At 34.4% G+C, this 14,645-nt stretch overlaps 2 protein-coding genes across 3 annotated transcripts in view; one reads left to right on the top strand and one right to left on the bottom strand.

Moving 5' to 3' along the window:
* LOC111512344 (sodium channel protein Nach) overlaps positions 1 to 14,645 on the bottom strand; it is a 67,141-nt gene that overhangs the window by 51,733 nt on the left and 763 nt on the right. The gene's annotated exons all lie outside the window — the stretch shown is intronic.
* The window catches only part of LOC111512342 (gamma-interferon-inducible lysosomal thiol reductase-like protein), a 31,020-nt gene continuing 21,230 nt past the window's right edge, over positions 4,856 to 14,645 (top strand). Inside the window, exon 1 of the mRNA XM_074182646.1 lies at positions 4,856 to 5,034. Within this exon, the coding sequence (XP_074038747.1) occupies positions 4,984 to 5,034 (51 nt within the window). The 5' untranslated portion in view covers positions 4,856 to 4,983. The remainder of the gene's footprint in view (positions 5,035 to 14,645) is intronic.

Raw genomic sequence — 14,645 nt, forward strand, 5'->3', positions numbered from 1 at the left:
TCCTCGCGCCGTTTGTGATGCGTCAGTCCCCATTAGGTTCCCCAAATCCTTGTCCTAATAGAAGCTCGAGCACTTCGGGGTTCATCATTGAGGCTGAAATGTTCGGAACGAAATTTTGAAAACCAATGTCGAACAGTGCGTTCTTTAACACTGTCATTGCCAAATATCTGGTTGATTTTTCGGGCTGTTTCGGCTGCACTTTGGTTCAATTTGAATCCGTAGAGAACAATTATCTAAAAATCACCTAATATCACACGGTAATAAGCTAAAAGGAGGCAAAAAATTGAAATTTGGGAGAACTTGAACAGTATCAATGTATAGAGTACAAAATACTTTATCGGGGGAGATGGCCGTACAGGGAGAGATGGCCAATAGAAAAAAGTTCCAGTAATAATCAATAGATGGCACTAGTCATCGTTTAGTTCGGTTCGCATCGGCACGGGTAACAACTGTCAGTGGATTTTTTTGTCTAAAAAATGATGAAACGGTAAGTAATTTGACTTAGTTTTTTTATTATGCATGCGAGTTAAGTACTGGGGTTAACATATTAAGTGATCACAAAAAGATTTTGAAAGTTCTCAGTGAAGTAATTAACTTTTCCGGTGTTTTAACCCAAAATTACCACTGCCTTGAGAAGTGGCTTTTATTACCTAATGTGGCCCTCTCACCCGGACAATTAGGAGAGATGACCATAGTATTTACGGGAGAGATAGCCATAAAATTTTATGTCCTAATTTTGATTATTTTTCATCTTCAATATTTTCTACAGATGCCGAACCAATACGTACGGAAGGTGGCTGCTGGTCGAGGTGAATGGAGTGAAGAAGATTCAAGCAATGCTACGGAAGAAGTACAAAATCGATGGATGACAATTTATAGGGCCTGTTTTATCTACAAAATAACAAGAAAAACACTTGAAAGAAGGTTACAACTGAAAAACAACACTGAAGAACACATGGGACAGTCACCTACCTTCGGTACAGATAATGAAAAAGACTGATCAAGCATGTAAAAGACATGCAGTCAAGAGGCTTTCCTTTGACTAAAAATGATTTAAGAATAATTGCATTCAACTTTGCTGAGCAATTAAAAATTAAACATAGATTCTGTAAAACATCTGAAAAGGCGGGCTATGTCAACCTCTACAGAAAAAGGAGAACCGATAACGGTAATGGTTGTTGTAATGCTGAGGGTAATTTTATGCCTCCGGCGTGCATCATTAAAGGACAACGAAAGAAACCTGAATTCGAAGATGGACTGCCTCCAGGTTCAGTAGTTTATATGTCACAAAAATCCGCCTATATAACCTCCGACATATTTATGGAATGGATGAAATCACATTTCTTGCCTCGAAAACCAGATGGCAGTTGAAATGCTGGAGTTTGCTAATGATAATGACATCATATTATTCTCAATGCCATCACAAATATATCATTACCTTCAGCCACTGGATGTTGCCGTTTTCAAGTCTCTCAAAACTTACTTCTATAAATCCTGCAGGTTATGGATGAAACAGCACCCTAGACGTCGTCTCATAAGATAACAATTTGGCTCCTTAATATACCAAGCCAGGGGAAAATCAGCGACAAGTGGAAATGCAATATCAGGATTTAGGACAGCAGGAGTTTTTCCTCTAAATCCAGGAGCTATTCCGTAGTACGCCTTCAGTGAGAATATTGAGCAACCCGTTTGAAAGAAATATCGGATATGCAGCGCAGACACAATCAATTTCAGATCCAGGCCCAAGTACATCCATTCAGACGGTGGATCAACCAACACCAACAAGAGTACTTAACGAAGTGTCTCCACTGCCTGTGAAACTACACGAAGTTCGCAAACGAGCGAAACAAGTAAGAATTCTTTTGATATCTGGAGAGCATATTGAAAAACGGAAAATGAAAAAAATTAAAAAGAAAATAGGGAACAAAAGTAAAAAAAAAAACAAAAATAATAAAAACAAACACTAAGACTGATAAACCTGAGAAAAAAAGACTGTTAAGAAACGAAAGGTTATTCGTAGGTTTTCTGATAGCTTCTGCGAAGAAATTTTCATCGTTTTCAATGATACCTCTGAAAGTGAAACTGAAGACTGAGAGAAAGATAACTGCAGAGGTTATGGTGATAATTATTATAAGACACAACTGGTAGACTATTGGATACAATACAATATTTGCATGTTCTGCAGCCTGTTTGAGGACATGTGTTCATACTGCGGTAAAAGGAAAAAAAATCTGAAAGATCTCAAGGGCAAAGGGAAAGGCTAAAAAAGTATTGGCCATCTCTCCCCGACGGCTATGGCTATCACTCCCGGACATCCTGAGAGAGACGGCCAGCCCTAATTTTTTTTATGAGTTTACAATTGTGTTATTGCATTTGTCAAAGTGATTTATCGTTAATATTCAATCAGAATTATGAGTAAAGTTAAATTTTTTTTATTAATTAATGTTTTATTCATTATAATTCCTTCACAGTAGAGTTTTAAAGTTACTAGAGCCATTTCCACCGGAATTACCCTATATATCAAGACACATTCTGAATATATATTTATTGAAATATGGAGCTACAAAAACACATGACACCAAAACGGAGAAAATTTCCGAAACAACCTTATACATCTTTTCATGATCGATACATCTCTGTAGAGAGTTCATTTTGAAAATAATTACTTCCTTCCTTTCATTGGAAGATTACAAATGTTTTTCGCACAAAGCTGGAGAAGTAGAAATCCAAAAAATTAATCCCTCCTAAAAATATACCCCTTTCAATGCATGGATATGTCTTGACTCCTGTTTGTTCCACAGGCAACTGAAAAGGTGCTTGTATTTCTTCAATTTTCTTCACCCTTTCATCACGTTCATTATGGAGATGAAACAAAAATTCAAAATATATATTCTGGACTTGACAAAAATGACAATAATGATGAACACCAATTTTCAAATATTAGTAAATTGACACACATAGATAATATCATCCCTAATTAATCCACCCACACATATTAACTCAAAGAAGCAGAAGTAGTATTCAACAGCATGATCTACTGTTATGATAGCAATCTGATAGATTCTTTACTGTTTGAAAAAATATATAAAGAGAATTTATCCAATTGTAAGAGACGAGGATAGAAATTACCGAAAGTTAACTTATTCGGTCAGTCTGGTACAAACATTTTTAATTTTTTGAATATAAAAGTATTAACATGGCTTGTAGAAAAAATAATAGGGGGTAACAGACAGCGTTGCAAACAGACGGTCAGCTCCCGTCTTGGGATAGTAATTTTTGTTCAGGTGTTTTTTTGTCGGTAAGTCCAAAACTTATATAGTTATCAATTTTACTATTCTGACAATAAAACTATTCTATTTTATGATAATGCAATTAATTTTCAACAATTGTGTATGTTTTTTTAATTTCAAATTCATTACAAAACGACTGTTTGCGGTTATATCGCTCATTTGAGTGCCATTACCCCTTAGTGATTTATATTTTTGTTGTTGTAGATATGCGCAAAAATCGTCACAAGACCACCGCTAAAGTGGCTTGGACTGAAGAAGACCTCCAAACTGCTGAAGCTGCGATTAAATTCGAGCCACGGGAATTTACCCATTGAACCCGAATGTTTTCAATGATCAAGATTTTTTGGCAGCGTCGCCAATGGAACAAGAATTGGAACTAATCGCTGAAAACCTAGATCCAAATGTTCGGAATTTTGAAAATGCGCAGTCTGATGGTCTGGCTATAATTCCAGGACATACATCTCCTTTGGCAGGTTCATCAAATAAGGATCAATACTCTGGATCTGTTGTAGGCAAGAACTTGTTGATGTGCAAAGAACTCCGGTATCCTTTGCTGCTATAGCAACGACACCAACTATCGCACCATCTTCTAAAGCAGGTCAAAGAAAGCGAAAACAACATGCTACCATATTAACTGTGACTCCTATGAAAATTATTTTAGAGGATGAAGAAAAGAATAAACATTGCGAAACTGAATAAGATTGTAAAATATGATAAATCAAGACCAAAAAAAGTTGGCAAAGAAAGTTCTTCAGAGAGTGAAGATGAAGAGCACCTTTGCGACGTTGACAGTGATGACGAAATGAATGTAGATAATGAAATTCATAACGAATGTATTATTTGAGAGGAATTTGGAAAAAATAACGAGTTGTGGTATCGCTGCACCTTCTGCGGACTGTGGGCTCATGCTATATGTTCAGGATGGGATTCGCCAGATGTATACATATGTGATTTATGAGTCCAAAAATAAAATATAAGATTGGTCTCATTACCCCGTACCCTGAGCGGTATCACCCATAGTCAGGGGCAATGCCGCTCAAACATGTATGTTTTTTTACTACTAGTAGGTCAAAGACATATGCTTCTGTTGTTGAATTTGTTGATTACTTGATAATTGAAGACGTTGTTACAAATATAGGTAGAATATAATATTGTTGTGATTCATCATTCCTGCCAGCAGTCTATTGAATAGCGAAATGAATGTCAAACTGTATTAGTAAGTATAAATATGGCTTTATCGGCTAGTTCCATTCAAAAAAATCTTAGTTTTTATTATTTCTATTGTAATAACACAATGAGGTGTCTGATGTTTCAGTCTATCGGTTCCAATGATTTGAAATCAATAATCAACATCAATTTTTTTTGAGCTCGTATCAAAAATATTAAACATATTAACTGAAGAGTGTCATGATGTAACTAGGCCTTGTGATCTCTTTACGCCACTATGTATAATTTTCACTCAATATATGATTCAATATAGTCTTATTTACTTATCTTCAACTGCTCAAATCAATTTTTTATCTGTGATTGTGATCCGTCAGTCAGACGAAACTATAAAAGATCGGCTGCCCGAGGTGTAGTTTAACCTTGGGCTGATTGTGGGTTGCGCGTGCTGCTGGTGCTGCTATTTGTTGATTCTTTTCGCACTCGCCTACTAATTCAGAACGTACGAAACTATCGAAGTGTTGACATAATGTGGCGGTTTGTACTTGCATTCTCGGTATTGTGTATTTCCCAGAATTATGTGAGTAGTTTTCAAATGTCGACGCTATCAACTATAATAGCTATTTCTTGATAATATTCTTCAAAACTGAGTTTGTATGCATCTGGTTATCCCAGTTTACCGATTCCTCTCAATGACCGGAACGGTTATCAACTTTCACCAAAATAATATTTTTTGTTTCACTCTAGAAAGTGAAGTTTGTTTACTTATCTCAAATCCAATAATCGGTTTTCCTGGTAAACGTTAATAATGCTTTCATAAGGAACCATGTTACCCAAACTATAAATAATATTCATTAGGCATTTTTTATTCGTCATAGGCAGTCTTTTAGTAATGGAATCTGCGTACGATATATTCTGAAGGACCCAAAGATACTCTGATTATGTTACGGGTCTAGGATCACAGCAAACTGATTCATATATTTATCACGTTGTATGAAGATAAGAGATTGATGACAGGAAAAAATATAAATCTCATTACAAAATCGAAATAACGTTTGATGTAGTTGATTCAGTGATAATATAAACTTAATTGTACCCCGACATTTGAAGAAATTTGAAATGATGATTTCATTCCGTAGGTAATTAGGCAAGAAATATGCAGTGAACTATATGAATATAGAATTTTCAGAAAGATAGCATAAACAAAAGTTTTCATTTTTGCCTATCGGTGAGAAAAATAAATGCTTCAACGTGACAGACTTGTGGACTGAAGATGATGTCAAATGCAACCATTATATATTAATGAATATATCGAGTACCGAGTATCAATGAAAGAATGTCGCAGTTTTTCAATCATACTTGAACACTGGCTATAAATCAAATCATCAAAAAAAAAACTTGTTCAGCCAGTCTCAACTCCCTACACTGTAGGTTAATGGACTGACACCTGTCAGAAAACAACTAGTCACGGGCGTTGGATTATATCCGACAGGTGTCAGTGCAGGATTCTTCACTGAAGTTATTCCTGCATATGCTGTTAGCGATACAACTGCCGCAATAGATTTTCAATTATTGCGAGTGTGTTCCAATAATTGAAAATCTATTGCAGCAGTTGTATCGCCAACAGCAGCAGCAGCAACTTACTTGAAGAATCCTGCACTGACACCTGTCGGATATAATCCAACGCCCTTCGTGGTATAGTAGGGGAGTAGTTGTTTTCTGATAGGTGTCAGTCTATTAACCTGCAGTGTAGGGAGTTGAGACTGGCCTGAAAGAATTGTTCTTTTAGATTAGATGATTTAATTTATATCCAGTTTTCAAGTATGCCCACTGACTATATGTGAGAAGTTTTCTTTCCTTATACGAGGAATTGGGCAAATTCCGGATATGCGGTGGTTACCTCGTTCACAGGCAGATGGGGCGATGACAAACTTTGTTGTTTGTTGTACCCTTCAGCCTAGTTCAAGGAATGATACCCATCGCCAACATGATCGCCAACAGCTTATGCAGGAATAACTTCAGTGAGGAATCCTGCACTGACAACTGTCGGATATAATCCAACGCCCTTTGTGGTATTAGCCAGGGGAGTAGTTGTTTTCTGATAGGTGTCAGTACATTAACCTACAGTGTAGGGAGTTGAGACTGTTCTGAACGAATTGTTTTTTTTAGAGGATTTGAAAGAGCTGTCATTGAAGCGCTAATGAATAATCGAAATTATAACTCAAGAAATTAAATTATCACCATATTTTCGAATGGTGGTATTTCTAGTTACACAAGAGTTGCCGATATTCTCATTTCAAATGGAACAACTATATATTATTATATTACAGGATTCTGCTTAAGATTCTATGTAGATTTCGTGCAACATATTCTATACATCCAAACGTTTTCTTTCATATATGCTATATCATAATATATAAAGTTTTTTGGAGCTATTTCTTTACTTTTTGATTGATATTAGATTTTTTGTTGAAGAGGATCTACTTCAATGGGTTTTAGTTTTTTGTAATATTCCCAAAATCTTGAATTCAAATTTTTGTGTACGAATGGAAACCAATTAAAATTTTTGCAGAAGTCTGCGATAAACTGAGTATTGTTGACATTGCTAAAAATTTGTGCAAACTGCCTATACCGCTAACATGGATATTTCACACTACAAATATTTATTGCATTCGACGAAAATATATTTTTCAGTGTATTTGTTACTTTTCATACCAATATTTCTGGCACACATCATTTATAAGATGACGTGATTTTCTCGAAATGAGAGAAAGTTTTTTGATAAATTTGTGAGTCATTCAAGGTGTGAAAGCTATTATGAATTATTTCATCAGTTCGAACTTCCATTGTCTAATATAATATAAATTGATTTGAAATTCCTGAAAAAATATTAAAGAAGATTAACCGAAAATAACAATTTTATTTGGACAAAAAAAATGAAATTACAAAGAAATAACATAAAACCAAACAACAATCAAAAAATGAAAATTGAAATATTATTAAAAGCTGAAAATTGAAAATTATTATTAACAAAAAATGCTCTAATCAAGCAAAAAACGACCAACTCTTACTAAACGGTCATCTCCCGCTGAAAACCAATGAAGAGGAGAGAGAGAAGAGGGGATAGGTGAAAGCACTCGAATGGCCTATAAATATTCGGATCTCGGAGGAATAAGTCCAGTTATCACCCGAAGACGATTGTGGATACTAACAATCGAAACGTCGTGACATGACTTGGTTTGAAATCTTTTAATTTTAATTTTTATTTTTCATTTTTTGTTAATAATAATTTTTAATTTTCAGCTTTTATTATTAATTCAATTTTTATTTTTTGGTTGTTGTTTGGTTTTATGTTATTTCTTTGTGATTTAATTTTTTTTTTGTTCAAATGAAATTGTTATTTTCAGTTAATCTTTTTTAATATATTTTCAGGAATTTCAAATCAATTTATATTATATTAGACCATGGAAGTCCGAACTGATGAAATACACCACGAAACATTGTCAACCACTTTCAAAGAAACTATTATGAATTACTATTAGAAATTTAAACTTGAGTATCTTTGAAATAGTAAGTTAAAAGGATATATTCGTTGAAGGTATCTTTTTGTTAAATTTCCTTGAAACTGTTGATGTGATGAATTTTTTGTTCGTTAAAAAACACTGATTTTTGGAAAGTTATGCATTTCTTGTTGCAATGCAGCACATTAGATAAGTTTTAGATATTGCTGTCCTTAACAACGAATCTTGTATTTTTCAAAAAAAAATTAAATTCCTAATTATGAAGTAGTTTGAATTATGAAGGCTCAAATAGAAAATTTTCTGTGAAAGTATGTATTTCTATTCCACATTTATTTCCATGGTACAGAGAAGGTTGTTGAAACATTGTAGGTGGAAATATCCACATATGCCGCTACGACAAACTATTCACATTTCAAAGCAATTTTGAAGAAGCAAGATTGAATAAAAAGCAGTACTCTTCACCAGTACCACTAGATACTCATGAGGACAACATGAGGATTGTTACGAATTCTTGAAGTTCTTGTTGTATACTTTTCCTGAGCAGAAAAATAGGAGAATCAATATTCCTGACCGCTCTGGATTGAATGATTCCGTACAGTCTATCTCGTCTTGTGTTTGTAGATATTTTGCTGGAAAAATCCTCCCTGGTTTACTTTGTAGTACATGTTCAAGAGGTAGTAAAAATGTATGGGATTTCTGGAACTTCAACTAGCGTTTACTGATATGACTGATAACCAATTCGTGCATTGTTGAATCATCTGAAAATAGAACTTTTAACGGGTGATGATCAACTGTATTGCCAAATATGCGCCGAACCAACTGACTTTTATAGGACAACAAGTATAGCTGAGGCACCAGTCAATCTAATAATAACAATGATGATATTCAAACATGACTCAACCTCTGACGAAAGCACCAAACTCTTAGGGAGGTTTGAAATAGATGAACACTCCAATTTAGCAGACCACTATTATAATCTTCATGCAGTCATCGTTCACTGTAGTTCTAGCGTTAAATCTGGTCATTATTAGGCATTGGTCAAAGACGAAACGGACTAAATATTCTGGCAATATATTGAATTTATTGGAGCCTCAATAGAAATCCTACATTTTATTCTATGAAAGAGAGAAGATTGGCAGATCAAAATCTTCAGACGATGTGGTGCTGCAGGTTTCTCTGGGTTTTCCTGCAGATGAAAAAGCAAATGCGCCACTGGAATCAATCAAGTCGCCCCAGAGGGCCAATTCATTTTTGTTGTTGTCGTTTCATAATTTCATAATTTCTATTACTCTTTCTTTATATATTACAGTGAATATATGCATTGGTGACATACGATGAAAAACCAAAAATGAAAAATAAGCAATTTCGACCTTGAAGCAAATGAGTAAAATTTGAAGTACTAGACATGATACGTCAGCTGGAACCCTGTCGTGTATAAACCGCTTGTTGATAAGTACGGGTTCTTCGCCAAACAAAATGTGTAAATGGGGAAGAAAATTACTATTAGATAGTCACCAATGATTCCTACCCAGCGAAAACTGTTACTAAAAATTACTTTCTTTAATAACATCAGAATTTTTGTTGGCTCAAAAATTGTGAAACATCATAATAGCATCTTTGTTTGAAGGTGATTGACAATGTTTCATGATGAATTTCATTAGTTCGGAATTCCATTGTCTGATATTATATAAAATGATTTGAAATCCTTGAAATAACTAAAAAAGAAGAATTGAAGATTAAAGAAGAAGAATAAAAATTAATAGCTGAAAAAAACAATTATATTAAGCAAAAAACCCGAAATGAAATAATAGTGAAATAGAATACAAGTAAAATTGAGCGAATTGAACAAAAAATAAATGAAAGTAAAAAGTCAAGAGATTCTAAACCAAGTTAATTCACGACGTTTCGATTGTTAATATCCACAATCGTCTTCGGGTGATGACTGTATCACCCGAAGTCAGATATCATTTGTGTATCATAATCATGTGTCATGTGTCATTATTTCATTAGGATCAGGTTGAACTTTTATGCATTGAATAATCGAAGAATATACACCACACTCATTACCTATGAGACTTTCGTTTGTTTGTTGGTCTCCAGGTGAATACACTTTTTTATAGATAACCCACCGTTATCACAATATTTGACTGTATCAAATGAAAGTTCTATTTGTGTTTGATATCAACTCATAGATTACTGAAGAATCAATCAACGGTATATTTATCGTTGGACGACGATATCGATATTCAAGGTCACCTTTCTATCTAGCCATCCATTAACTCCAACTAATAATTATTCATACTAAATTTCAATGAGAGAGTGACAGATTGAGCCGTAGTTGGTCAACAAAAAAACTTTGTGTTCTATACCTGAACGTTTCATAACACAAACGAGTGCATGGAATTATTCCTGTTTTTCCCTGCACAGAAAAAAAGTTTTTGATTGAAATAAATTATAATTCGGTGGAAACACCTTTTATTCGAAGCAAAACTACAGATTCATCAATTTGAAAATGAATATTTGTTTCACTTACAAAAATATTTGAAGGTTGAGTGAAAATGCTGCTGATTTCAATCATGAGATAAAATGATTTTAAAAATAAATAATTAGTTGAATTCAGATTTGGCTACATTGAATTCAGTCATGTAACTTAAAAATAAAGCGCTGAAAAAATCAGATATCCGTCTCAATAAATAAAACCATATACACTGGACATAAGTAATCTTCCCTATTTTGGCTTTTGAACAAGGAAAAACAGTCGAACAGACTCTCTAAGAAAACTATCATTTTTGGTACTTTTTGATTTAGAAAACCAATAGTGTGACGTCATTCGCCGCAAAGAAGGCGCTATCAACTTTTATTTCACATAGAAAGTGGGATGTGAACCTTCGTTCGAAAAATATTTCCATTCTTTATACAACGACCTTTTTTCAATTTAGATACCCGGTTGTAGAGTTATTGATGTATGGAGTGGAGACTAGAAAAACGATAATTGTAATAATGCAACTAACGGAGATTGAAAACAGCTCCAAAGTTAGTTATCAGAGGTTATAAAAAGTTTTTAATGTTTGAGATAAAGACATTGTTCACGAAAATGAACCTTATTTATTATAATCTGATATAGTATTTTTTTTGCGATCTATTATGTAGATAAGAATCCACACCGTATTACTCTAGTAACAGAGAGTATCGTGTTAGCTGACAGCTGTCCTTGATCCATTGATCCTGAGAATATGCTTCATTTTATTTCGTTTAAATTTCTAAAAATGTCCGCGACAGATCTTTTGAGGAAGAAGCGAAATCAAGATGAGAATGGCCGTAATTTTCATGAGGCAAAAAGGATGTTCAGTATAAGATTCACTTCGCTCCGGAATCAAAACGATCGTCATCTGGGCGGAGAGCAGCTGGTGAACTCCTTCCAAAGCGCACGAAAGTACAAACATTGGCTGGAAAGGTTGTGCCTCGGTATTTATCTTATCTTGAGAAGGAAGATACAGTGAATTAACAGTGAATATAATATAGCGTTATTGGAGCGTTCAAAGGCCGAAATTGCAAAGAAACAACCGCATATGGCAAAGAAAAAAAAGTTGTTTAATGAAGACAACGCATCGTGTCACAAGTCAACCAAAAAAAAGACAAAACTACATGAATTGAACTTCGCATTGCCACCGTATTCGCCAGATTCGGCTCCTAGCGATTACTGGCTGTTCACAGACCTCAAAACAATATTCACCGGTGAGAAATTTTGCTCGAATGAGGTTATTGCTGAAACTGGGGCCTATTTTGAGACAAAAGATATATCGTTCTACAAAAATGGCATTTAAATGTTACGAGTGGCGCTGGAATGATTTTATGGCTCTTGATGGAGATTACGTTGATGAAAAACGCTAATTTCGAAAAGTGAAAAAACGTGTTTTTTTCTTAGGCATGGATCTTTTCAGCCAATGTGTTACATATTGAAATGATGTTTGGGAAAGAAAGATTTTGGCGTTCTTCTTCTTCATTTTGATGCCAAAGAAAGGAAGGAAGCAATCAATTCCAAAGAAGTAACTATATACAAAGATGCATGCAAAGGAGTAACATTCCGACAGAAACTGGAAGAAAAAGACCTCTCGAAACAGCTGTTTTTATATAAACATTGAATTACATGGAAGACAAATACTTTCGACACAATTACTTTTATATGGAAACTGAATTATACAAAAAACACGTTCCTCTAGTCAGTTTGTATCCCAAAAATTCGTTAATAGCTTCTCAGTAACTCATAGTATTTTGATTTATCAAGTTATATATACCTTGTCCACTTTTAATCATTTGCAACATTCAAATTAGAATTCTCTGGAATATGGCACACATATATAAAGTTCCGTTCGTGATCATACCTTGAAGATGCCAATTTTGTCCAAATCAGAATCATTCGGTTGAAGACCCAAGCATCCAAAGCAACTTTTATCTCACTTGGAGAACGAAATCCTTATGAAATACATTCCTTGAGACCGTGTTTCCAGATAAATATGATTCACAGCATCTCAATAATTCACCTGTACTGCTATGCATCTCTATGAGACATTGCTGTCAGAGTTAATTCGATTATAATGTGTAATGGGCGAAGTGAATTTTTTGCACATTTGGTCGAAGTACAGGGTGTTGTTCATAATGATTTTGAAATACTGCGTTTCTAATAGAAAACACTTCCTATGATTTTTTTGTTTTTCATCCAATATGGAAAAAATATTTTGTTTGATAATGTTAAACTCTCATCCTAACTTGGCTTTTTTTCTTTCCGATTAAATCACTTCCTCCCCATTTGTACAGTACCAAAAACTATTATCTATTCGTTTTTTAACAATCATGTAGCAGTCATTGGTAAAATCTTGTAATTTATTTCTTAAAGTATTCAGTACGAAACAATGAACCTTTCCGAAATTTTTCATTTGAGTCAATGTGAGAAACTGTTATAACTAGTCATCTGATGAAGATATGAATTCATTTACGATAGTTTATTGAACAAGACAGTAGGTCCGTCAATACAATATACAAATGTATAATCTTGATAAAGCGTATCGGTTCAATAAAACAGATGGTAGCTTAACTTATCATGTGGTCATTTGACATATTTGATAAATTTGTTAGAAAACTCCTAATTATAAGTTATAATATAACATATGGCTCGATAATAATAGTAGTGCATTAGGTACAACAGAACTATTTTCGATGAAGAACATTGTTTTCAATTTCAATATTTCAAATGATAGAAACGTTTTCACGTTTCAGTATTAGGTTGCATAACATTTTTCCAATTCGACATCAGTTTTTGATGAAAATAATATTTCATCCAAGGTAATAAACCTACAGTGAAGACGTAAAAAGTCATCCCCCCTTAATTTTTGAACGGAACAAGCTATCGAGGTCGGGGAAAATTCTGGTAAAAAGGTACTACTTTTAGTAAGTTTTGGTATAAAATAAGTGTGCTCATAGTGTCAACAGGGCACATTTTTGTTTTAATATTAAGGGAATCACACAGATCGTAGCGTATCTACGACCACTGTGAAAAAATATAAAAAAAACACAAATTTTGCTAATATAAATTGAAAATTCTGCATCAGTTAACAGAAGACGGCCCGGATAGAAGACTACAGTTTTGTGGTCATTTCTGACCGCATAACCCGGTTACATTATCTCTATTCATCTCTTTTTGTACGTTTTTTCTCAATGAAACAGTAAATAGACAGAATGTGCGTTATTGGTCAGACGTAAATCCGCACGTTTTTCGATAGGGCCATACTCAAACTCCAGAGAAGATCAACGTATGGACTGGTATTTTGGGTGACCATATCATAGGGGCAATATTTATGGCAGAATATTCAACTGGGCTTCTATATTCAAATATGCTTCAAAACACAGTATTCAAAAAGTAATTGGGGCAAACCCAAATGAATTTACCGTGGATGTTACCTTTCAACAAAATGGTGCCCCCCTCAGTACAACAGACCTGTCCGAGAATGGCTTAACAAAATTTTTTCGGGACGGTGGATAGGCCGTCGTGGTTCGATTGAATGGCCAGCTGGGTCACCTGATATGACACCTATGGAGTTTTTCTGTGGAGATACATAAAACCTAAGATGTACGTTACGCAGATACAACTACTCCGTGAACTTATGGACCGAATAACAAATTTATGTTACAGTATTACCTCAGAAACATTTATTACCGTTCGGAATGAATTCTAAAACCGACTTTTTTTTTTCAAGAAGTGAACCGTGCATTTTGAGCACTTGCTGAAATAGTTGAAATTGTTACTTAAAATTTTGTTGCAATTAAAAGTTATCTAGGGTTTTAATTTATTTGTAACATATTTGAAGCTAATTTCACACGTTTATTAGTTTGAAACGGATCGGCCGATTTTCACAAATACAGCGGTGTGGTTTTGACTCGGAAGGTCTTCAAAACCAGGAGCCCGCGTTTACATTAAAAAAAGTAGATGGTGCCCTCTTGACATAGGCCACGTGACCACAATCATTTCTATGCCAAAAAGTAGTAAAAGTAGTACCATTTTACCCGACCTCGATAGCTTGTTTCATTCAAAAGTTGAGGGGGAAGGACTTTTTTCGTCCTCACTGTATATTAGATCTACATGCAGAAATAATTGTAGTTATGCTACAGAGGTGTT

The sequence above is a fragment of the Leptinotarsa decemlineata genome, unplaced genomic scaffold (assembly GCF_025532065.1).
Source record: "Leptinotarsa decemlineata unplaced genomic scaffold, Ldec_3_MD MMD2_tig00026328_RagTag_RagTag, whole genome shotgun sequence".
NCBI classification, from domain to species: Eukaryota; Metazoa; Arthropoda; class Insecta; order Coleoptera; family Chrysomelidae; genus Leptinotarsa; species Leptinotarsa decemlineata.